The sequence below is a fragment of the Monodon monoceros genome, unplaced genomic scaffold (genome assembly GCF_005190385.1).
Source record: "Monodon monoceros isolate NGI ecotype Baffin Bay Population unplaced genomic scaffold, NGI_Narwhal_1 Super_Scaffold_8, whole genome shotgun sequence".
Classification (NCBI taxonomy): Eukaryota; Metazoa; Chordata; class Mammalia; order Artiodactyla; family Monodontidae; genus Monodon; species Monodon monoceros.
In genome coordinates, this window is record NW_021703785.1 from 32,068,348 (window position 1) to 32,093,862 (window position 25,515).

Below are 25,515 nucleotides of genomic sequence, written 5' to 3' on the forward strand. Positions count from 1 at the left end.
CTCATAACCTGGAGTTTTGACTACTGGTTGGATATTTTGTATGATGTCCCTCAACTGGGATGTCCAATGTCTTTCTCACCATTAGACTGGGCTTATGTGTTTTTAGGAGGAAGACCACAAGGCAAAGTTCCATTTTCATAACATCAAACCAAGAGTATACACTATGAACATGACTTATGCTGTTGACGAGGACCTTGATCACCTGCTGAGGGTGTCTGGCAGGCTTCTCTAAGTGTAAAGTGATCCTACCTCCCCTCCTGGCCATATTGTACTCTTTGGAATAAAGTCACTTTGTGCAACCTGCACTTAAAGCGAGCGGGGACTTACGTTCTATCTATCTCTGAGGGTGGAGGATCTACAAAAACTGTTTGGAATTCTTCTGCAGACCTCTTTCCTATATTTTCACTCATTTATATTAGCATGGACTCATGGGTATTTTATACTTTGGGTTATAATCCAATCCTATTTTATATTGTTGCTCTGACATTCCAGCATCACTGTAGGAATTTTTTTTTTTGACATTTATTTAGGCTGTGCCGGGTCTTAGTTGCAGCATGTGGACTCTTAGTTGCAGAACGGGGGATCTCGTTCCCTGACCAGGGATCAAACCCAGGCCCCCTGCATTGGGAGCGCAGAGTCTTACCCACTGGACCACCAGAGAAGTCCTGGAATTTTTTTTTAATTGCTTACTTCTCATTGCTGTAAGATTGCTCCAGGCATCCTTGTATGCTTCCTACCCTAGTCCCAGAATCAGCCATTTCTCCGAGGAGCAACTCTTGGCTCTTTTTATTGGAGATGGCATTAGAAACCAAGGTGTACTGTTGCTAGTGGTTAAAATCATCTCAGTGTTTTTTTGTTTTTTTTTTTTTGGCCATACCGCTCGGTTTGCGGGATCTTAGTTTCCCAAACAGCGATCGAACCCAGGCCCCAACCGGGGCCCCTGCAGTGGAAGGGTGGAGTCCTAACCACTGGACCACCTGGAAATTCCCTTTCTCTTTTAAAAAGAAAAAAAAAGTTAAAACCCTAATTCTTGTTTTGTTTACCTCTGACAAAACTAGGCTATATACAAGTTAGCTCCACAGTGTCTTCAACTAATGATCTTGAAAAGGTAAAGTCACTATGTGTCTGTGTAATGACCAGAGGGGGGGCTAAAGAAATCAGCATTCATGAAGTATGCCTCCCTTTATACCTCCGGTATTGTAAAAACAAATTCCTCTCTTTTGTCTTAAACAAAAGTAGATACTGGTTCAAAGTGGGAATTGTTTTCTTATTAACTGCCCACATAAAACAGACCCTTTTATATAGCTATGAGAAAGGAATTTGTTCATTGTTTTTGCTATGGTAGGGGAAGAAGGAAGGCACAACATGAATCTTTTAGGCACTTTTTATTTTCCAAAAAAATTTGTCATTTATATATATAAACATCTCATTCTCTCAAAAAATTCTACAACTATACAGCTGTTTGCTCCATTATTTGCATAGGAAATGACCACAATACAAAAATAAGAGGGAAAAAGAAGCAAAACAGCAACCAACTTATGCTTTCCATGTAGGTATGTTTCCACGTATAAACATTTTGAAGCCTCTTACAAAATATTTACACCGTTTGTCATCTATTTACACGTTTTTAAGAGCAACTTTTCTAACAAACAAAACTATAATTTATCAAGTTATGAAAATTTTCTAAAAAATTTACTATATTACCACAAAATAAATAAAGATAAACAATATTTTAAAAACAAAATTAAATTTTCATTTCAATTAAGACCGCTTTTGGCATTTTGCTTATTCATTCTGCCCTTTGGTTGACAGCATCAGTGTCACATTACTATTTTATATTGCATATGTGTAGCACTTACTTCCTTAAGTTTTCAACATGTCATTTATAATTAAAGGCAGACACTGAGTCAGTATTAACAATAGATTAACTAAACTGCACTGTAATTTAGGTAAAATTACTGTGTCTCACTGTATATTACATGCAAAGTCGACATAAACTGGCATTTAACCAACTGTACTGCACGAGCAAACATCTCGATATATGAAACCTGCATCATAAATTCCATGTTTCCATATACGAAAAACTACATCATACACTCAACATTGCCATGTGAAAACTACGTTAAGTCCGTCTTTTTAAAAAATGATACTGTTCAGCTTGTTGTAAGAGGTTTAATTTTTGAATATTGTTAACTGTCTTTTAGCTCGAGTTCACAATTCATACAAAATGTCGCTCATATTTAAAATAAACAATCTGATTTTAATCAGTGCATGAAATCTGCTTTTGAAGTTCATTTGAATGATTATTATCTCTTCCCCCTAGAGAAATGAATTTGGTAAGGTTTTAAAAGGTATCTTACCACAGGTTCTAACTGTCAATGTATTCATGGTTATTTTCAAAAGAATTATTTATGATTTTTCCCCAAAAGAATCTTAGAAAACGTGTAATAAACCTATAAAGCTGATTTGCATATTTACAAAATTTCGAAGAGCAAATATAGGCAACTCATATTTAAAAAAGAAAAACAAAACAACGTTTGTTCAATGGCTATTTGGAATTGCCAGGTATGCCGCGCACCTCCAGAGAATTACCTAGTATTGAAAAAAACTCCTCTGATGTCAAGTAAAATCTTGACACACAATCCAGCCGACTTCCTGTGCCTGCCAACTGACTTGTTTACTAAACACTGTCACATTAAACGGTGGTGCTTTGGGAAGAACACTGCAAACACACCCTGCACGCCCGCACTGAGATGAGGCTGCCTGTCTGAGATGATTGGCATCTGCCTGGGTGAAGCCAGGTTACAGCAAGCATTCCAGATTCTGAAAAGGACCAAACACTTTGGTATTAATACAATGTATTCCCTGTTTTCTCAAATATACAAAATATACATTTCCAGTCTTTTGTTTTCGTTTTCATCTTTCTCTATATAGTTAAGTTTGTAGTTTAGAATTTTGCCAAGCGAGCGGAGGAGCGGCGGCAGGCGATACGCGGGCGGCGGCAGCGGCAGCTCAGTTCTGGTGCCTCTTCATGTGCAGGGCCAGGTGGTCCGAGCGGGAGAAGCTGCGGTTGCACACGCCGCACTGGAAGGGCTTGGCCCCCGTGTGTTTGCGGTAGTGTCGGGTCAGCTCGTCCGAGCGCGCGAACCTCCAGTCGCAGCCTTCCCAGGTGCACTTGTACGGCTTCTCACCTGTGCCAAGGGACCAAGAGGAGGAGGTGAAGGGGTGACTCGGAACACGGACACAGGCAGTACTGCCTGCTAAGGCGTTTCTCTCAAACTCATGCTCCGAGGAGGGAAGTGTGCGAATTCCTTGATGAACTAAAAACCCCTCGAGTCATCTAGCACAGAGAGTCACTGTTTTGCAGAAGAGCACTTAATTACAGAGAGAAAAAGTATTCTGTCCATCAATACTATAAACTTAATGGACCACAACTGAGGTCCTTTACTTCAACAAAGTGGTCCTAAAAGTTTCTGAATTAGCCACACTGGAACGTCCAGCACGTAAGCCAGTTTGCTTGAACACAGGGCTTTCCAACATGGACTACTGGGCACTGGCTCTTTGAAATTCACTCCAGTACACATACGTACACACCTTCCCACTTTTCAGACTGAAGCAAACCAAAGCTGGAAAAAGAGTAAAGTTGAATGGTGCTAACGCTTTATGCATTTGCTATTTAATAATTCCTCAACCAGATCAGAAAGTCTGGTACCGATAACTTCACTTTGGTGAAGGGTCATGAAACAGCCACAACAATTCTAACATTTGCTGATAAATGCATTTAATTTTCCTCTGCAATGCATTGAGCCAAAAAGCAAAATTCACTCCATCAACGACGTGCCAAATGCATATTATATGCCAGGCACCGTCCTGAATGCTTAGGATAAAACAAAAATGCCTGACCTCATGGAGCTTGTATGTGTAACATAGAAAAGCCTCTAATTCAATCTTCCTGTTCTTTCACAGCTCTCTTCACTTAAATGGTGGATTGATATATGAGCCGCTGCCCTATCCCTTGCAATCTGTATTTTTCTTAATGTTGTCTAAAGTTTGCTGGTTGCTCATCTTTCAAAACCACTCAATATTGGCAGCCCAAAAGGATTCTGCCTATAGTGGCACCCAAAGAAACTCCCGGATGGTCTGGCAAAGGCCTTTGCTACCCTTCACTCCAGACCAGCTTCTGACTTCATGCAATTACCCTGCATCATTGCATATTTTTGATATACAAATAAAATTAATGTCACTTTTGGAAAAAAAACTACTTGCTATTTATAAGGCAGTCGTAACTCCCAGTTTTAGAATTGATTAGTTCTATTTAATTAAGATCATGTATTCCTCTAAATAAATCCCCAAACCTAAGAACTTCTCACTGAGTATTCACTAGTAGTTCCTATATTTTTGCTTTATTTTGTTATGATTTTCCATGAGTTTGTTTAAGATGAGAGCTTGTGAAGTCAATCTGCACATTAAAGTACTGCTGGCTTACTGCTGAGTTTTATATGGATAGCATTTTAAAACTCTGAGTAGCCAAACTCCTAAATTCCTTAAAACGTTTTCTTCTGCAAGGGAAGAGGTGCTTTGAACACTGGTTACTCAGTACCACAATGAAATCCAACTACCTTTCTGCCTGATTTAGCAGGATCATATTCAGGAAGTTGTAAGATTACTCAACTGAGTCCAAATTTTAAGACATTGTTCACATCAACTGAGATTTCCACAGCTCGTGGTTAATGTATTTTTGCTGTCCTGATAACCACTCTTGACACCTGAACAAAATCCCATTAAGGACAAAGATGGAAGGGCCAGAGCAGCCCTCTGAATCTTGTACCAGTTACTTCCCAGGAGATTTCCTTTCAACGCCTGTGGTGTGCACCCCTTAGCCACCCTTCGCCTCTCCTCTCCTCTGCCTCTGAGCCAAGACACAGATATTTTTGTGTTTTTAAGTCCCTTTTAGGTTCCTACTGCTCCATTTAAAAAAAAAAATGCACACCTCAATACCTGAAGTGTTTTTTTTCCCCCTCAGAGTAAATTCAAAGAATTTAAGCTAATATACTTAAACCTTTTGAGTAACAAGAAATAAACCACTTTTCTTTCACTTATATTCACATGTAATCTGTTTAATACATAGAAACGTCTTAATGCCAGATGTACATCAAACAGAAAAAATTAACCTTTTGCACACAAGTGTTTGTTTTTGTTCCCCGTGAAAAATAAATCACAAAAACAAACATGTTGGTTAAATACTTTACTGTCATTTAATGGGAAGAGAAAGTTATTTCTGATGTCTGAGGCAAGGAAAAAAATTCCTAAAGTGCCCCAATTTTAAAAGAAGTCATTCTAGTCTTTTGAATTGAATAATTAAATGGCAAGAGAACTGAATTTTCAAAGTTTATTTAAGAAACAAGGGACACTAGACTCTTTTTGTTCACTATTTTTACTGGCTAGGAAGCAATAAACTGCATCAGTATTTTTAAAAGTTTACTTTACTGATTGGTTGAAAAACGGTAGCCATGAAAATTCCTAAAACATTTGGGGGTTTGCTCTCAATTTATATGTATCTATAGATTATTCAGCCAAGAATACTACTACTGTCTGGATGTTAGTTATGGGGCCAGGGCTTCACCATAAAAGCAAGGACAACTATTCCCCACTTGAGGCAGTTTCTACGGGATTTGTTCAAGTGTCAACACGGCTCAAGTAAAACACTGTAGAGGAAACTGGTACCCAATTTCTGGCCAAATGCAGATTCAGGCCTTTCTTCCTCAGCCAGAAACACTATGCATAGTACTTCTGGGAAACCAAACTAACTTCCTTTAAGTTATTTCAACAAGATAGAGCTTTCAAAAGTTTAATTGGATTTTTACAGAATCTCTTTCCAATACCACCAATTTAAAATATTTAGTTAAGCTCTTTCAACATCAACTGTATTTTTAAGTTCTCATGCTGTTAATGTGAAACTTTCCAAAGGCAAAAGAAAAAAAAAGTGACAAATTTGTACAGCATGTAAAACAAGCTTCAATTATCTCAAATAAAGTATGTACTTTCTCATTCTCTTTTAAAATTACTAGGACTATTTTACTAGAAATCCCTGATCTTTTAAAAAATTGTTAAGTTACACATACATATGGGTCCATACTGATTAAGTCAATTAATGTTAAGCAAAAACATTACCAGTAGAAGAAGGGAGCAGGCAGAAGCAGACACTGAGCACATACTCCCAACTCAGGTACTTGTATCTCATTTATCCTCACAACACCTCCAGGAGTCAGAAGCAAAATGATGAGCTCCACGTTCAGAAGCCTGGCCTGCCACTTTTCCTCAATGTCCTGCCTACATCCTCCATTAGCAAACACTAATACACGCTCTATATGAATGACTTAAGGAACACAAAGATATTGTTCACCTCTATTTAAAGATTCTGAAGCCACTTGTGAAGGTCAGTTAATGACTAGCTTAATGGACTGAGAGCAGGCCTGAAATCACAGACAGTCTGAAGCACAGGACACACTCCGACTGAGCCATCCCTGGCTGGGCGGAGACCTGCTTTTCAGGACCTGTGGAGTCCTGAGAGCTGTTCTATGCTGGGACTGACAATCCCCAAATATCACCTAATGACGGCTCTCTTTTACCCCAGGCTAAAGGAACTTCAGTGGGTTAGCAGAACATGTCTGTAAAGTATTTGAAAAGTCTTTAGCGATGTTTTTTCTTCTGCTGAATAGATTAAGAAATGACTTTTGAATCTACCACAATAGAATGGGAAAAGTTTCTCTGCTCTGCTGAACATACTCAATAGACTCACACCAAGGCCTTTCCCTAGAATGTTCTACACAGATTCTTCTAACAAAAGAAAAATATCACAGATGGCAATATTTATCTTACAATAGTTATCTTAGGTAACGTTTTTGTTACAGCAAATTTGTGTACCTGGTTTCCTTCCTGATGGCTAAAAAATAAATCCAATCAATTACGTTTGACAGAGGCCCAAAATCATCAAAATTCAAGTCAATGTTTAGTAAAGGAGAGTATAACCTGTACTGATGAGTGTGACCTGTACCAAGCGACTTGCAAAACACAACGAATAAGACTTGGTCTCTGGCCTCAGAGAGCTTAACATCTATATTCTATTCTGACTGTTAAAGTGGAATAAAATTATTTCAATAGTCAATACTTAAGCTTAATTCTTAGAATTTGAGTCCTTGATGCTCAAAATGAGCTCTTATTTCAGGAGGAAAATATTTTCATGCAATTCAAGAATAATTAGATCTTTCCCATCATTAGCGACTTAAGGAATTTAGAGCTGAAACAGTATACATTCTAGTAAAAGGATAAAAAAAAGAAGCTTTAATCCAAGATTAAATAAACTCACAGGGAAATGTTAGGTATCTTAAAAAACAGATAAAGCAAGATGATTTGGGCTCATTAATTCATATTTCTATATATCTATGTCAGTAATTTTCCATTAAAAATCTTTTTATTAAAGGTCATTGCAGAACATCTCCTACACCTGGCAACAGAAGGGTAGGCAGTTCATTTCAAAGATCTGTATTGCCAGTATTTGCAAAATGCACCTAATGTTTACTAGATATAGTATCCCTGTCAATAACGTACTCACTTTAAGGAGGCTAATTAAAGGATATATTAAGAAATTCCCTTCTTTCTCCCTGTGTGTGTATCTCTAAAGTCGGACTCACCTGATTCCTTCTAGAAAACCTCTCAACAGTCCAAGAGAAATCATTCCACTTCTCTATATCCCCATCTATCACTTAAATGTGATTTAAATGACTGATTTACACTGGCACAGATATTGCTGAATGAAGGCTTCAAATAGCTGTATTTTGCCTCCTTAACTAGCCATGAAAGTTCCTCAAAGGCAGAGACTGTCTTCTATTGCCTCACTTCTCCTCATGCACCTTTGGTTAATCACGTTTGGCCCAAGGCTGACCAACTTGGGAATTTTCATTCACGAAAAGGAGGGAAGGTATAAGAGACAGGGAAGCATCTAGCGTGAGGCCTCCATATTGTGTCTTTTTTTTCTACGAACCCACCTGCAGCAGGGCTTTGCCTGGTTCTGTTTTGCTGAGGACCACTGAGTGTAATCTGATTAAAGGTACATTTAGGCGAGAACCGTACTTTTAGCCTCTTCAGAAGGACATGTTCAGAATCAGTTGATTATCCATCCTGAAGTTGTCCAAGGATAAATCAACTATGTAAATGAGCTTTCTCTTCCAGAACTGGACTGGATTTGGTGAAAACCAAGCAGTTGTGGAGCCCCTAGTGCTGGCCAAAGGCAGCCAGGGAACTGCCACACCTGAAGGGGACAGGGGTGGGTGTGATATCCTGGGTGACAGGATATCTCTACCCCAGCAGGACCAATCTCTAGGCACCTAAGCTCCTCTCTGCTACTTCTCCTAGGGGTTCTGGACAAAAACATCCTCTATCATTGATAGTGTTAATGAAATACCAATTCCTGAGTCTCCTGACAAAAAGACAACATTCAGATTCACCTTCTTGTAATAAGAGCCCAAACCGAATTTTTTTTTTAAAAAAGCAAAGTCTTGGTGAAATATTTTACCTTCTCCTTTTTAACCAAACCAGAAAAATTCTGTTTTCATTTTTCTAGCACTGAATGAGTACTAGATATCCTTTCCTTTAATTTGCACTTAACGTGGTTACCTTGACCTGCAGATTCTTCCCAACTCTTAAAGGTTTATATTTATAAAGTAGTCAAAAGTATTTTCTTTTGCCCCGATGTTTTTTAATGAAAGCTACCTATGGTGTACTTCTAAAACAGTAACTCACCCTTAATCAGAGTTGTTAAAGATCCTTGAATATAAATAATACAGGCTGACAGAATAGGAATGCTGCTACAGAGACACTTACTGAAGTAGGACATTACTTTGTTTCTAATCTTTCACCTGAAAAGACGTAGCTCATCAAGTCAACAACTATTACTTTCTATAGAGCTAAAAATATCTGCCAAAGTAAAAACCTTTGGTGATTAAACCATTACTTTAAAAAAAAAACTACATTCTCACTACCTTCACAGCTAACTGTTTCTGTCTCAACTTCAGCAATTCTATTTAATCCATCTATGAACCACCTTCTCCCACTAATTTATAAAAACAGAAGGAAGAAGAGATTCTCTTTGGATCCTCCACAAGATCAGTCAAAAACGTTTACTTAATCAAATTATACTTCTTAACCTTCCATAAGCTTTATCATCTCAAAATAACGTTTAATCAATTTCCTATGTAAATGTTTTTCGGATGAAAGAAGAAGTCCCAAAAGCAAAGTTTAATCTTCCCAGTGAGTCATTAAAAAGAAATTGTTTCTAAGCTTTCACGCTCATAAATACCTTTCCAGGGGTCTGAACCAGAGAATCTCTTTAAGCCACTATTTTTTTTGTTTACATTAACTTGAAATTGTCAATACAGAAAATAAATTTCAAAGCTGCAAACAAAAATAATTTAAGAATGTTTAACTAGTAACATGTAACACAGGCTAAATGTGATACTTTTTCCTGCATAGTTTTCAAATATAGACTCAAAAAAATCACTGAGCACTAAATAATTTCATGCTGCAAAACTTCTTCGCCTCTACAGATAGATAACACAGGTTACACATTTAACCAATATTGACCTCTAGATCCAAACTGCATGATCTCCACTAAGGCCATATATACAATCATACGCTGATTTTGGCTCTAAATCATCTTTTAAGGAAATGAAGTCCTTCCTATATTTTTTAAGTATTTTACCACTTCCCACAGTTCCACAAAAGGAGTAACTCATGCTCAGAACATTATGAATGTTTTCTATTTGTGGGGAAGTGCTACAAATCAAAATACCTTTATTATCAACATGGTCAGTATTTTAAAATAAAAATCCATACCTAATATATTTAATGGATAATAAGTGTAGAGCAAGGAACTAGACAGGAATTTATACCTAAGGATTTTTTAGTACCCAAACTGAAACTAAAATCAATGCTTAGCAATAAATCTCTAGCAGAGATTCTGTATTTTAAAGTATACATGGTAACATCTTAATATAAATGTCATTAGAAAAGAAAGTGTTCTACAGAGCAAGTAAGGCAGAACGTAGGAATTTAGTCTCTTTACAAGTAGGCTTGGGCTCAAAATCTTTGCAAGGCTTACTGTGAAATTCTTTCTTAAACAAGGAATCCCAAAAACAGCTCACTGTGAGATTCTAACAGGATAGTGCTTCACCCACAGTCCATTTTGTGTTGTTATGTTATTTATGTTTCCATTTTCTTCTGTGGGGTGTTTCCAGTGGTCCTTTTCTTGTCAACCCATGGCAGGGCGTTCTGGGGTCATTTAGTCCCCACGTGGCAGCCCGTGCAGAGTCTGGGTCTAAGGGATACTGGAGCCCAGTGCGTGTGCTGCTCAGATTCTGCACAGATGCTCGTTTTCTGCCCGGCTCCAGACAGCTGACAAAGGACCTTAAAATGTTACCATACCCGCTTTTCCCAACTGCTTTAGTATATACTCTAGGGTTAAGTGCACAGCCATACATGTGACTACAACTACTCAGATTTCAAACATCTGTATTCAGAGTTCACTATTTACTTCTTCAGAACTCTTTCTTTGGGAAGTAAGTACTTTTTACTAATGTGTAAACACAATTTTCAAAGAAATTTCCACACTCAAGAAACCAGTATCAGATGATGAGAAATGTTTTCAATTTCTCGCAAATTTTTCTTTGTTATATATAGTCTTAACTTTTTCCTATATTTTGGCCCCAAGCCTGTGCTCAGAAGTTTTTAAAATCTTCACTATGAAATTAAAGACAGTAAGATGTATGATACTGCTGGTTGCAGCAGAATATTCTTTTTGATTTATGAATCAGTTTAACAGTCACCTTGATTTGTAAGGGCAGAATGGTATGTGAATCCCTTTTTTAAAAAGGTGCTTGGGAGCAGCTTTCAAATGATGGCAATGGGTAAAGCCCCTTGTACACATCATGAGGCTTACACAAATTTCAGCAGAATGTTCGAATTTAAATGCTGTTAAGAGTGCAAATAATTTTATTTGGAAATATACACTTCTTGACACTGTTGCCTAGAAGCAGCCATAATTATTTCTAACCAGAGGCATGACATGTATATACACACACTACAAATAACACACAAACACCCCTACACACGTTTAAGGGTACCCGTATAGGCTTATAAGTATGGTACCACATGTATATAAAGATGTAGCATGTTTTTAAGTGAAATAGTTTTTTCCCTAGAAAAGAGGAAACATTCGTTTCAGGTATCCTGTCTACCCATATATAGAACTTTTTATTATATATTCTTTCTGAATAAAGAAATCGAAGTGTATAAACTTAGAAAAACTTGAATGCTATGAGACTTCTGGTTCAAGAAACTGATTATTTTCTACTCTTTCATCCCAAATTTTTTTAAAAAGGTCTTGTTTTGGAAGGACTATTTCCTTGGGTTCAATTTTTAAGTCAAGAAGCATTTGCAATCTAAAAATCCAGAATATGCAATTAAATAGAACTCAGGCATAGGCTGTTTTAATTGCTTAAATCATTTTTAAAACACAAGGTAACTTGACATTTTAAAGCAATCACAATTATATTCCAAAGAAATCCTAGGGTCCTTCACATTCTGCCTGCAAAATGGCAATCATTTCAAAAGTCATTTTTTATTTTTGATATCAAAAACAAGATCGACCTTCCCATATAAATTGTTTTTAAAGTCCCCTAAAAAATTGTCAGGGGAGGTGGGCAGGGGGTGGGCGGGAGACAGAAAGAAAACAAAAGTCTAATACATGAGAGCAGTTACTTAGAAATACCTGGGCCTTTAAAGGAAGAAGAAGAAGAAAAAAAGACTTCGCTGGCTTCAGATACATTCATTAAAAAACAACAGGCAGGGAGGGGAGGATGCAATGAGAGAGCACAGGTAATTTTCAAAGGCATTGTCTAGAAACTAGAAATGAGGAGAAAACAACCTCAATGCTCTATGATTACCCAAGAACGGGTTTAGCCAGATGAACAAGTCTGCTACAAACCCTCCCCAAGGCATCTGAAAGGCTATCAAACAAAACTTTATTAAACTGGATTACAGGGTCTCACTCATCAGAGGTCGATGGCCACACATTTATGATCTGGTGAGAAAGTCGATGCATGGGACCCAAACTAGGCCTACATCTTCTTTTTAGTTGTTTTTTTTTTTTTTTTTTTTAAGTACGAGCATTGTTAAGACAACCCACTATTAAATTTCTCTGCCAGCAGGTCAAGTTCCAGAATCCTAGGTATAAGCGTTCAGAGCACTAAACCCTGACAGGGGTTGCAAGGCCACTTAGATATGCTCTGACTACATCCCTGCAATAAGCAGTTGACTACATCGTTATATAGTATCGCCCTCCTCTTTTATTAGGAGACTTTAACCTCAGGAGAAACGTGTTCTCTCCTTTCTAGCTCCTGTTTCAAGGACTTTCAAAGGAAAATAAAACAATCGTTCAGAAGTTTTGAAGGTATTTCCTCTTCTCCTTAATCAAAACTCAAGTAAAAACCCATTTTCAATGTTTCCTTAATATATAACACATAAAGGATAGTTTAGTATTTCTATAGGGAATGTTTTCATGGCCTTGTCATATGTATTCTGAAAACTTCAGGTTGAGTTTATATGCTTAATGGCTGTTTGTTTAACTATAAATATAACTTCTACTTTGGGCTGCTGAGGTAGGATCTTTCCTTTTACATAATCAATCTGTCTCTATCTAAAAACTTTGGGCCGGATTAACCCATTGGTTTCACTGATAAATACATAAGATGTCTTTTCTTTAAAAGCAATTGCTCAGAAAGCCCTGGAATCTACCACGTTGTCGCCAACACTATTCAGGTTTGAAGAAGTAGTGTTTATCACTGCGATATCAAGTAATACTTCCTAACGTGCATACAAAATGTCTGCAGCCATATTCCTCTTAGAGCTCGATCTCAGCACTGACCTTTGTTCAAAGGCTTTTTCTTTTTAATGCAGCAGTTAAGAGATAACTGTTTCATTTATCAAAACTCAATTTCCATAGTAACATCCAGCCTGGGGAGATTCAAGTCCTCAGACTAATCCAACAACCCATTCAAAGGAACTGTTGAATACTTTGGTTTCCATAGCAATGATGGAATAAAACATTTTGCTAAGTCATTGCTTTTATTAGCAAACTTATTCTCTGAACTTTAGGTTAAAGCTGCATTTACTGAGAGAAAAAAAACCAAAACATCACTTTGTATAGGTTCCTCCCTTTAGGGCTATCCTTTTAAGAAAATCACGAACAGTAACCACCTATATATTTGCAAATACTTTGGGTACTTGGAGGCTTTTACAGCTTGCCACCTCGTTTCGTCCTCAAATGAGTTCTGATGTAAAGTTTTAAAATGAAAAAGCATTTTTAAATGATTGTATAGATCTGACAAGATATGTATTCACAAAATTATAGGGGCTAAACATGTTAGACACGGATGAGATATAAGCTAGAAAAAAGAGAAAGTCTCTCCGATGTATAAAATATGGGCTGGGGTAGGATGTAGAGTAACTTTTAAACCACGACCCCAGTTTTGCCTGATTTTAATACTCTGCAATTTCGACCCTACCTTTCACCAAGCACGGAAAACATGCTAAACGCAGATATTTTAGGTTAAGGTGAAACTAAAGATAATGTATTCAGCAGTTATGCTTTACATGCTAAATAGAAAACGTTTTAGTGTTTGATATAGTTTTATAGAAGCCAACTGATTTGCTGCGGAGGGAGAAAATGAGTTACATTTTTTTCCTTCAAGATAGGAATAGCAGTGCCATTAAAGTTTTAAAATCCATTAGTAAACTTCGTTGTTTATGTTTGCGAGCAATTAATTCTATGTGAGGTGACAGGGCAAGGCCTTAGTGAGGGAACGTCAGCCTTCCTGGAACCAAACTTTTTCACTGAACTGAATTTTGAGCCAGGCCAGTGCTGAAAAGGTAGGCCATTAAAAAAGTAAAAGTTGAAAGAAGAAAGAAGAGATCAAACCACGTGTTGGCTTTTAAAGGATGAATACCACTTAACACTGTTTACAAAACTCACAGAATTAACAAGAAAATTAACATACCAGTATGAGTCCTCAGATGAGCTTTTAAATGAGAAGATTTTGTATAAACTTTTGTGCAGCCTAAAATAAAGGAGAAGAACAGCGTGTCATTCTGGAGATCCTTTTGCAATCTTTACATTTGATGACTCGGTGTTTAAAATCTGGCTTTAAAGAAGAAATCTCTCACACAAGGAGGTATTTGAAACTTCAATTTTAAGAGATGTCTTAAAGCATACTCCCCTACTACCTGATTAAAGGTATAATGTGATTTGCTTTATGTATCACTTTAGCAGAAAGAGAGCAGGCAATCAAGCCAAGCTACAAATGGGAAATGTGTGCTTATACCAGTAGGTGCTTTACACTAGTAACACATACTTCAGTGATTTAAAAAATTTTAATGGCTCTAGAGCTGACAAGGTTAAACCATTATCCAAGGTGACTGCAATTTTCTGTACTCCCACATTTCTTGTTTTTTCATTTAGTATGTCATGCCATATCATGTATAATAAATTATACCCTGTATTAATCATAAACTAGCTTATGCCAGCAACTTATAGATATATTCATAACCGTCATCAGTTTATATTTTGGGCCACGTATCTCATTCAAGAATGAGCGTATGTTCACATGCTATCAGAACCAACCTTGAAATCTATTCTGTAGATAGTTCTGCCTTGTAGCAACCTACTCTTCATTCCCACCCCTTATTTTCCCCTACCTTACTTAAGTAATCCCTTTTCAGAGTACTTAATGTAGAATTAAGAACTCCAATTTAGATTGCTACGGTAAACAAGGAAAATGTAGCAAGACTCTAAGGTATATAATATTAAAGAGAAAAAAGTCCAAAGTAATCTTTTTTTCCAAATATTCCAGACTTTTTAACACATCACATAAACACTAGGTAACTAAATGGTTACAAACTTGGGTAAGGCACAGAGACTGAGATGCGACAAGAACAGAGTAGGTGAATTTTTTTTTTTTATTGTCAAGCACTACTCTCCCGTGTAAAAAGGCACACACAAACACACACTAAATACACATCGATGCTTCAACCAGGTAGGATCACATACCCGGATAATCGCAGTAGTGGATGCGTCGTTTCTCCAAATCGGGGTTACTCCTTCTATTGTATCTGACAGGCTGGATGTTTTGCGAAGTAACTGGCAGGGTGGCAGGTAAATTTGGATTATGAATTGCCAGTTTAGAAGCAATTGTAGCAGCATAGGATGGAGGTGGGGTTAAATTCTGGAGCATCTCTGCTTGTCTATCTGGACTTCCAGGCTCTGAGCTTGGTGGTGACGGGGGGAAGTAAGTGGCCTGCTGGGAAAGAAACTGACTTGGCATGGGGTATGTGCAAGGGGGCATGCTCTGGAATTGCTTCATGGCAGTCTGCGGGACGGCAGAGGTGTGAGTGTTAAGACCCGCCATGGCGGCCGACACTGAAACATTAAGACTGTCCATCACTGCTGTCTGGTTTGTAGAACTGGGCATATCTAGATCCGGTGTATTCAGGAGCTGGTAGAGGTGGCCCTGCTGGGGAGGGACAGAAAGATGAAGGTCTGGTGTAGGAAGTTCTTGTTTGATGAAAATATTGTTCACCTCTGGAGCTGCGGTCTGGTGGGAGCTGAATATACTGGTGAACTCAGGGAGGGCCTGGGTCGGGGCCGGAGGAGGGGCTGTCGTTTCACTCTGGTGGCTGAAAATGGTAACAGGTTCTGTCTTGATGTGTGTTACGCACGGTCTCTGGGATTTGTAGAGGCCAGTTCTCAGGTGAGTGATGTCGGGGAGGAAGACGTTCATGTTGATACTGTAAGGTAACCCTTCACTGTCAGTGAAGAACTGGTCTACGACTGAGGCACTGTCTCGTCTATACTTTTTATGCTCTGGAATTATAGAAACTGGAGGAAGCTGAGGTGTCAGATACTTCTCCATTTCACATCTTGTCTAAAAAAGAAGAGATACAAACATGTATAATCCACCCAATTCATCATCTCAGGAAGGACAAACTGTGCTTACTAAAAATTCCCCCCAACAATCCTTATGAAAAGTACTAAGGCAAACTCCTAAGTGTTGCTTATAAACATATCTGGTTTATTTGTCAATTGTGTAACAAAATGGCTCACCAAAAACTTACGAAACTGTGTTTAACAAGTATTTGGTAAAATAGCCCCCAATCAACCCCAGATAAAAAGTGAAAGAGACAAACCAAGAAGAAAAAGGAAGCAAACAGAAAAAATATTCCTTTCTGATGCAATAATAAAATATACTTTATCATCACTCACGTACAAGCAAGGTTCCCTGCCCCATTACATTTAAGTTTGCAGCTGAAATACAGTATTGTAATATGGCCAAATTACCTTGATTCTGTTCATGTCATACAGGTAAATTCAGTGTTTAAAACAGAAAGAAAAAAAAAACCCAGCAAACCTTAACCATAATATTGAAAAATTTCTCTCTCTCTCTCCTTTTTTTTGCTTGGGTAGATATTGCTAAAATATTTAATATAAAACATATTCCTTGGCTATTTCAGTGCCTTTTCCATTTTATAGTTCAGTGGAAACTTAAATACAATGTCTTGAGCAAAACATAGTATCCACTGAAAAGAACAAACCAACTTCACCCTTCACCATTTGATCTAAATGTTGATTTTAATCAGCAGATTCTGTAATTGGTTAATATGATAATGAAATGTTCCTATTCATATCCCTATCTAAAACAGATCTTTAATTACCTAGGGGAAAACCATTCCCTTGGTAGAGTGGTGCTAAGGGGCCCGTGGGTGGGGATAGGCTGCCTGTCGCCAGCACAGTCATCAGCCAAAGATTTATCGTGTGCTCCTCAGTGGGCCAATGCTACATTCCCCCTCACTCTGTAAAAAGCTCAACCTTATCCTCTTGTGTCTTCTAAGCAGCAAACTGACAAATAACCAAATCATTTTAAAATGGTGATTTTTTTTTTTTTAGGACACAACCCAGCTTGTAACTGGTCTCCCCCGTCTTTTCCAGCTATCGTCTTTCCTGGTATAACATAAACTTCTACAATTTTTTACACTGAAAGGAAATTTCAACAGAAAAAAAACCCACAAACACACACAAAACACCCCAAACTAGATGCTCATAGAACGATCAACCACGGTATCCTAACCAGTGAATAATACAGTCATTTTCTGCTACTACTTAATTTCAAGTGTTTCAAATCAGACCCCGAATCATTCGATGTGGATATAGACCGTGTCTCCCGCATAGACACGATTTAAAAATAAAAATTAACGCTCTGGTCTTGTGAGTCACTTCTCTGACAAATGCCACTGCCCTTTCACAACACTGCGACGCTCGCAGACCTCCCGGAGCAGAAGCTGGGTAGCAAATACACAGTGTACCAAGGGTCTATTAAATGAGGCGTCTTGAAATAAACCGAACTAAACCCTTTCGTGCACTTCGCTCCCATGGTGGTTAGTGGTTTCTGATTTTAGCTCTTCCAGCTGTTTGCATGTGGGTATGTTTCCAATTTTTTTTTTTTTTTCCTTGGGACAGGCTAAAAGTCCCGGGAAGTTTTTTCTGGGCTATATGACTCCCTGCGTGGGCGAAAGAAACAGGCGGTTGCTCTAATTCGGCTGCCGGGCAAGTGTAAAAGCCAACTGCCAGCTTTCATCGAGGCTCCAAGAGGAAATTTACACGCACATGAAGAAACCAACAACCCCCGGTCTTTCTTTGTCTTTCTTTTTAAGTTAAAATAAGCGCTCCAACACCACCTTAGCTTTCCCAACTCCCGTTTCCCAAAGGCAGCCCTACGATAGCGTCTAAAGCAGGTTGCGCCAAGGGATATGAAACTAGCACCCCGAGGGGCCTCCCTACAGCACCCCGATTTGCGTTTCCACTGAACCCGGGACAGCGTGGGACGGGGTTGGGTAGGGGGAGAGTCCAAGGCCGGGGCAGCGGCAGGAGGCGGGATTAAGAGGACACGCGGAATCGAAGCGAAGTAGGGCGTGAGGTACGAGGTTTCATCCCCCGAGTGGAAGAAAACCAACTAAGGTGCGTGTGAGCACCAGTTCTCTCCTTACCCTTTCCCGGACAGAGCTGCCAGGGCAGATTCCCCTTGGACCCTCCCCTTCAGGTACCCCCACCTTCTCCCGGCGAAAAGCGAGTGCCCGGCCAGGAGGGCAGGGCGGGGCTGCCCCCCAGACCCGGGCCGCGGTGCGCCCCGACGCGCGCCCCAGCCTGGAGCGGCCCCTGTCGCCCGCGCGTCGCAGCGGCGGGACACGCCCGAGTCCCGGGAGGAGGCGGAGGGAGGGAGCAGCTCTTCCTACCTGGACCAGCTCCTCGGCTGGCAGTCTCGGGCCGGCGGCGGGCGGCGGCGCCGGCTGTGGCGGCGCGGGCTGCGCCTGCGGGTGGTGATGCGAATGCTTCAGCTCGTCGCCGGGGAAGAGCGTCGCGTCGCGGGCCGGGTTCGCGGCGCCCAGCACGGGCTTGAGCTGAGCGAACACGGGCTCGTCCTGCGGGGGCGGCGGCTGGGGCATAGGTCCCAGGCGGGCGCTCATGGTCAGCACCCGCGTAGCCATGGGAACTCGGGGGTCGGCTCCGGGCGCGGGGTGCGGGTTGAGCGAGCTTCCCACGTCGCCCACGCTGACTCGGGCCGGCGAGCTCCGCGCGGGGCGGCGGGCGGAGGAGGGGAGGCTCCGGGTGGACCCCTCAGCTCACACCAGGCGCGGTTTTTGAAGGCGCGCACGAAAACCCAAACTCTTCCGCTCCGCCTCGCGTGAACGCCGATGTCCTCCCGACGACCACTTTCTCCCGCCCCGCCACGCTCCCTCGCTCCCCCGGAGCCCGCTCCCGCCACTGCCGGTGTCCCCGAACGAGCTGCTAGCGCGCGTACCTGCCCCGCGACTACTGACACTTGACGCCCGCCTCTATTTTACCCAACTCTTGGGGGGCGGGGCACAGCGGCGAGACTGGCAGCGCTCCGGCGAATCCCGAGGCCCCGAGGCCGGCCGGGCCGGAGCGGCTAGCCTATGAGAAAGGAGAAGCTTGCCCAGAGCTCCGCCTCCGCCGGGCGGACCGCACCCCTCTCGGGCCACGAGCTTCGCGCGCAGGGCGGCCGCGCAGTTTGTACACAAGTTCTCTGACAGATTGGGCTGGCGGAGCTGGGGGCGGAGGAAGGAAAGAAGCGGGTGGAATCTGGGGAAGAGAGGGAATTCGGGTGGAGACGTGGAGGGAGATCTCTACGGACTGTTCTCTGCCAGGATTAGAGAGAAAAAAGAGTTTTGCAGGTCTTAGGTGTTGTGCAAGGACCTGAAACTCACAAGCTGAAACCTAGAAGGCAGCTAGGTGCGGGCGCTAGGGTTTTGAAGAGTTTTGTTTAATGAGCGTGTATTTTTAAATATACAAAATGTACTTTCTTTAGCGCAGAACTAGGGGCGGTGTGATAAATTTAAAAACAGCTCTTGTCTCTGTGTATCTTTAGCAGTGAATATATCCATTTAGCAAAGCAAATTTGGAATGTCCTGAATAAAAGTTTTAATGGCAAGTATTTTTTTAAGTCCTTACATAAAAGCTTTTTTTTTCTTTCCCTACAGTATTTAAATGGGTAGGAGTAGTTTTCACACACACTTCAACCTCGTATCCGTGTATGGAGAGGAGGGGGATGGGTCATATGAATTTTGAAGTTTTTAATATTTACACTGTTGATTCTAGCCAAAGCATGCGATCTAATTTAAGCACTGACGACTAGATGAAACGTATTTAAATAGACATTACATCTTTGACTTATTTTTGCTACCACTATGTGTTCAAAAAGTGGAGTTTAATATTTACAAAACAGAAACATAGCACATTTACCTTTCACCATGGCACCTACTCCTACGAAAAGGCAACCAAAGAAGCCACAAACGTTAGATAGGCAGCAGCTCTGAAAACTGGGAATCCAAATTTGTAGGAAAGTAATAGCCAAAATATATCACTGTCCATTGACTGTGTAATAATGGGAAGGTGAATTTTTGCCAGCAATCACCTAAGGAAAGCACTTTCCTTAATCTTTAATGTTCTTGTACAAGATTTTTATCTGGCTTATTGGGAAGCCGTTAACAATACATTGAAATAAAAATGCCTGGAATATTACTACATATGTGTATATATGATGACAGAACACTATACCATTAGACATTTTTACATATACAACATCACTTCACAGTAAGGCAGCTATTACAAAAAAGAGTTCTTAGGAAAATGTTCTCCTCAAGAAGTGAATCTAACAAAGATAGGGATCTCGTTTCAGTGTGTAGATTAAAAAAGTTTATATACACAAAGTGTTACAGGTGTTTATTATTAGAAAACATAAAATTATGCTGTAAAATATATTTTTTCTCCTTTTCATTCTGTTCTTGTTAATGATTCATTTTTAGAGCTGTGATCACTGATTTCAGAGAATGGTTGACGACTACTTTCATGTTACCAAAGTATTATTTAATGTGTTTTGGCAAATTTTTTTCTAAGCAATCTCACACCATCCACCTTCACCTTTAAAAAGCCGCCCTGATTTTCTCTGATATTGAACCCAATTATATAATTAAATAATTTAGAAACAGATTATAGAATTGGTATGGGATTTAATGTAACTTTAAAAAAATATTGAACCTTGCAAGATTTTTAGTACTTAATGCTGATAACATGATCAAACCTGTGTGATATAGATAACTCAGTACAATTTTGTATTCTTTTTAACTTTAAATCTAACTTAGATTTCATACAAGTTGGTATCTATTTATATTTTAATTTGCTTTTAAACCTATCTAGACCTTTCCTTTTGTCTCTCTCTCTTTTTTTTTTTAACCAGAGCGTTGATGGCCTGTTATTTCAACCTAAGCTTTCGCTACAATAAAATCCAGTTATTTTACTGGAATTATTTCTACATTTCACACCATTTTTTAACATGCTTTCATTTACAAAAGCATTTCCAATGCAAAAAAAAAAAGCTATTTGATAAACTTTTAATAAAATATTTTTATAGCCCTTTAAATTTTTTTTCATATTTCCACTTTTCTTAATGAATGCAGATATGAACCTACCTATGGTTGGGCTCGAAACATATTTACAGCAGAAAAGCTGAATACAATCTTTTTTGCTCAAATACAGTAGCATTTATTTAAATTTCATTCCTGACATAAGGGTTCATGAAATAGGGCTGCCACTTTTAAGTAACAGTTTCTCTGAAATACCCAGGTCTGCAGTCTCACAGAAAATAATTAGCTTAGCACTGTACAATAGTACAGAAATTGGAAAGAAGTCCTTTTCTGAGACATTTGCCATGCGGTTCTGAACATATAAAAGACATGTTCAACCAAGCTTACTTGCTGTTGCTGTGAACACAAATGCTCCAGCTGCAAACCTGCTTCACTGACTTAGCCAAAAGGGTTAAAACTTGATAAATATTTTTCAAATGTTCCAGGTTCTGCATTGGCGTGAAGCCAGACAGTGTGAATGGACAGATACTCAATTACTTTGAACTTTCTAGTTCTTTGCATTCCTTCCTGCTTAGTAGTGCTGTACCATGAGGGAAGATAGGAGAAAACAAAAAACAAATGTCAGGTTTCAAAAATCAATTAGTGGCCTGGCAGTGGTGTGTTAACTGAACTGTGCCAAAACAGAGAATTCGGAGGGAAAGGAAGAAGAAAAGTTGAGTAGTCAAGTTAGGTAGGAGGGTAAGCACAGAAGCAGTGTGCATGCTTGAGTCCTTAGTCACTGGGCAACACAGATTTAGTCTTAGAATAAACCCTAAGTGTCACTATCTTTACGGGAATAAATACGCCTGAATGTGTGGAGGCTGAATAGGCATTCAACGATGGGGGAAGGGGAGGTTTGAAGGAGGCAGTGGAAAAAAATGGATAAATAGCTTCTGAATGATGAGATGAGAGAAACATGAAGCTATCACTAGGGCAATGTTCGCAGGAAGACACGGCAAAAGAAATATCTATATTCAGTTGTTTGGCCGACACGTCACGGAGAGCTTGAAATTAAGGGATCTAGAGTATTTTTGACAACATTTTATTCACTTTGGAAACTATTCATGGAATATTGCAACTCGGTAAAATCAAAGTCAAATTTCCGAGTGATATTGGGCCATAGAAAAAGCACAACAAAGAATAAAAATCTTTTTCTTTTTTTTTAATACGGGAGTAAATTCTCCTCTAGGGTAAGATTATTCAATTTAAAGTGACTTTTTTGATAATCATTGATTATCCACCTAGTGTCAGAATCTGTATCAGTAGGAACGTAAGACAGAATTATTGTCCTTTATTTCACACTTTTAACCTTTTCTATTCATTAATGGCAACTGCTTGTACCCCCACATAAAAAGAAAAAAATGCCATTGAGAAAAGAACACAATAAACAGAAGCTTCAAATGAGATTAGTCAAAATTCAAACCATTTTGACTCAAAAAATTAAGACACACGAGAAAAGATGTCCTTTCCTTTTGTGATGAAACAGTATGTAATTTAAATAGGATTATAGACTTCTTTTTGTATAAATTAAAGTGATGTCAAGAAAAAAGCTTCATATTCTTTTTTTTACTCTCTCAACCTCAGTTCTTAAAGAATTCAATTTTATATTTAAGTTTGGAGTTAAACGTGTTCTTCCTGAAATATCTCATAAAACTCTCAATGTGCACTTATTCCTAAATGTACTATAATTTATCCTATTTTCAAAACTCTAGTAATATACAACAAACAGTATTTTACCTTTTGGGGGTACTGGGATTGCTTTTTCCACCTTGTTAGTATGATAAGCAGACAACTATAAATGCCTTGAACCAAGTTACAGGCCAGGCATACTGTAGCTTAAACTGTACAGTATTTGAATTCTGACTCTCAACATGTTAGGAAAGGTCAAGAGAAAAATCCTGAACTGAAGTAGTTACACCAATCTTTTAGAACACTAAGGAGGCCTCATCACCAGCATCACAATGAGCAGTGTTTTGAGCCAATTGCTGTTCATGTGATGACAAAAGCACTAATGGTCCTAGGCTGTGAGGCACTCCTACTGAATGCTCAAGTGAACTGTGCACGGGGCACAAGAAAACACGCCTTTGGAGGTTAATTTGTGAATGAAATGTGTAAGGATAGTGCTAAGCCCAATGCTGGCTCTTCATGCCTTTGTGTCTATCCACTGGTGATGGTTGTGTAAACTTGTGTAAATTTTGAAGAGGACAGTTTGACAATAAGCAGAAGAAGGCTAAAATGTAAACAACGTTTAAAACAATAGATAATTCTCCCTCTAGGAAAAATATTACATTATACACTGAAAAGAACCCAGGTATCCAACGATAGGAAAGTAGTTCAATAGCAGCCACTGAATCTACTACCATTTTCATATTATTAAAGGATATTTAGTCACATGGGAAAATACTCATGACATGTTAAGTAAAACAAAGTAAAGAGGTTTTTATAAACACAGACCCAAAGATGAAAAGAAAATACAAAACACGTATGTATTTTGGTGGCTCTCATTGGATGGTCAAATGATGGGTGGTTTTACATTGCTTTATACTTTTCAATAGTTTCTAAATTTTTCACAATTGCCACATATTTCATTTGTAACCAGAATAAATGTTTTCAATAAAAAAAATACATAAATGTTACCTCTATACAATTAAGGGTTTATTGGAACCGTAGGTGAAGATCAAATGATTTTCCATTTGAAAGCACCAAATACAGCCACAACTTGCCGGCACCCTGTGCTGGGAAAATATGTAAACCTTCTTAACCAAGCCAGTAGATTTTCAGCATTCACTGCAGAATAAACAAGCTGAAGAGAGATTACAAGGTTTGAAGTTTGGAAAGGGATAACCTGGGAATGTTTTAAATATAAATATGCTTTCATTTATTTCCTAAGTGATCAACAAGACTTCTGCAATGATTTATACTCAGAGTTATTTTGGGTATCTCATTTTACTTTCTTGCTTTGTTTTCCCCTATTAAATGAACCAGGTTATTTACAGTGTTTTGACAAAATGCATAGACTCTTAAAAGTTCATATGCATCTCTTAAGAGCTGTTTGTGTTTTTTGTGGTTCCCCCCCCCCCCCCCCCCCCCGTCACGCCTCAGGGTTTGTGGGATCTCAGTTCCCCGACCAATCCCAGGGCCACCGCATTGAAAGCGACGAGTCCTAACCACTGGACAGCCAGGGAATTCCCATTTTTGGAGTTTTTTAAATTCTAAAATATTCATAAAGACTATATAGAGTAAAATGGTTTCTAATGGGCTGTCTTTACTATCTTCTCTCTGAGAGCCTTTTTCTCCTTACTGGCACCTAAAGTTGTTTAAAGTAATTCCCAAACTTGTTTTCTGGGAATTGAAAATTAAAGTCAGCGGAGCATATTGGTGGTGGTCTAGGAACTTAATATTTTAAACATTTTTCTATAAACAAGTCAATAGAGAGCTGCTTTCAGAGTTAAGGGCCCACGTGCCCCTTCTCCACCCTCCCATCATGACCTCAACCCACAAGTAAAACATACACACACACACACACACACACACACACACACACACACACCCCTATTCTAAATCATCCAGCACATCACTGGTGCCTGAGAACATTTATTGAACACCCTTAGTGTGCTGAGCACTGCTGTAGGCCTTGAAAATACAAAGATGGGTAGGATACAGTCCCTGCCCTAAGCATTATCTGACAGGTAACTCCCCCCACCCCCACCTCAAATATGTTTCTTGCTTCTCAGTAAATTGGAGTCCAAACTCTTCAGTTCGGGATGTTGAGCCAACCCCAGCCGATCTTTCCAGCCTGGAATCTCCCTACACCGCCCTGCCTCTTCTCCCAGGAGCCTTAGGCTCTAAGCATAGGGATTATTTGTCATTTCCCAAATGCCACTGCTGTTCCCTCCAATGTTTGTCTTTGACTACATATACCATAAATCACAAGCCCAGCTAAAATCCCACCCCTCTCCCAAGGTCACTCCGTATACCCCAGTAAAAATTATACTCTTTTGGTTCTTCTCCTGCCCATTAGCTTTGTATCCCCAGTAAAGCATTCCTAACCATCTGCCTTGCATCCACCTTCCCCTACAAAATCGCATGCCCCTGCAGGACACGAATGGTCTTGTCTTTGTGTCCATCATGATGTCTCTGAGCACAGTGTCCCACACCAAAGAGACCACTGATGTTTGGTGAACTCAATTTTATTCTTATAAACATAAAAGGTAAAATTAAGAATAAAAGTTTCATAGAATGCCATCTTAAAATGTAGAAGAAATGAGTTAGAAACATCACCCTCTTAACAACCATTGTAGTATTAATTGATTAAGGCAAGAATTAATGGAAGCTAAAATGACTGGGTACCATTCTGATGAGAAATAGGATATTTTACATAGTCTCAAAGTATTTCCCCACAAATAAGGTATTAATTACAATGGGAAAAAT

General features: G+C 39.3%; 1 protein-coding gene across 1 annotated transcript; it reads right to left on the minus strand.

Moving 5' to 3' along the window:
- Positions 1 to 1,369: 1,369 nt before the first annotated feature.
- KLF5 (Kruppel like factor 5) lies at positions 1,370 to 19,188 on the minus strand. Its single transcript, XM_029209732.1, has 4 exons — positions 18,397 to 19,188; positions 15,161 to 16,034; positions 14,112 to 14,171; positions 1,370 to 3,191 (listed from the first exon to the last, which is right to left on the minus strand). Exons 1-4 carry the CDS (start codon positions 18,646 to 18,648, stop codon positions 3,013 to 3,015), a joined length of 1,365 nt encoding a protein of 454 aa, XP_029065565.1. The 5' UTR covers positions 18,649 to 19,188; the 3' UTR covers positions 1,370 to 3,012.
- Positions 19,189 to 25,515: the final 6,327 nt, after the last annotated feature.

Excerpts from the sequence above, each read along its gene's own strand:
- KLF5 (XM_029209732.1), bottom strand. The coding sequence starts at position 18,648 with ATGGCTACGCGGGTGCTGACCATGAGCGCCCGCCTGGGACCTATGCCC. Across the intron at positions 16,035-18,396 it reads CAGCCGAGGAGCTGGTCCAG|ACAAGATGTGAAATGGAGAA; the intron begins GTAGGAAGAGCT and ends CTTCTTTTTTAG. Across the intron at positions 14,172-15,160 it reads CCACTACTGCGATTATCCGG|GCTGCACAAAAGTTTATACA; the intron begins GTATGTGATCCT and ends CCTTTATTTTAG.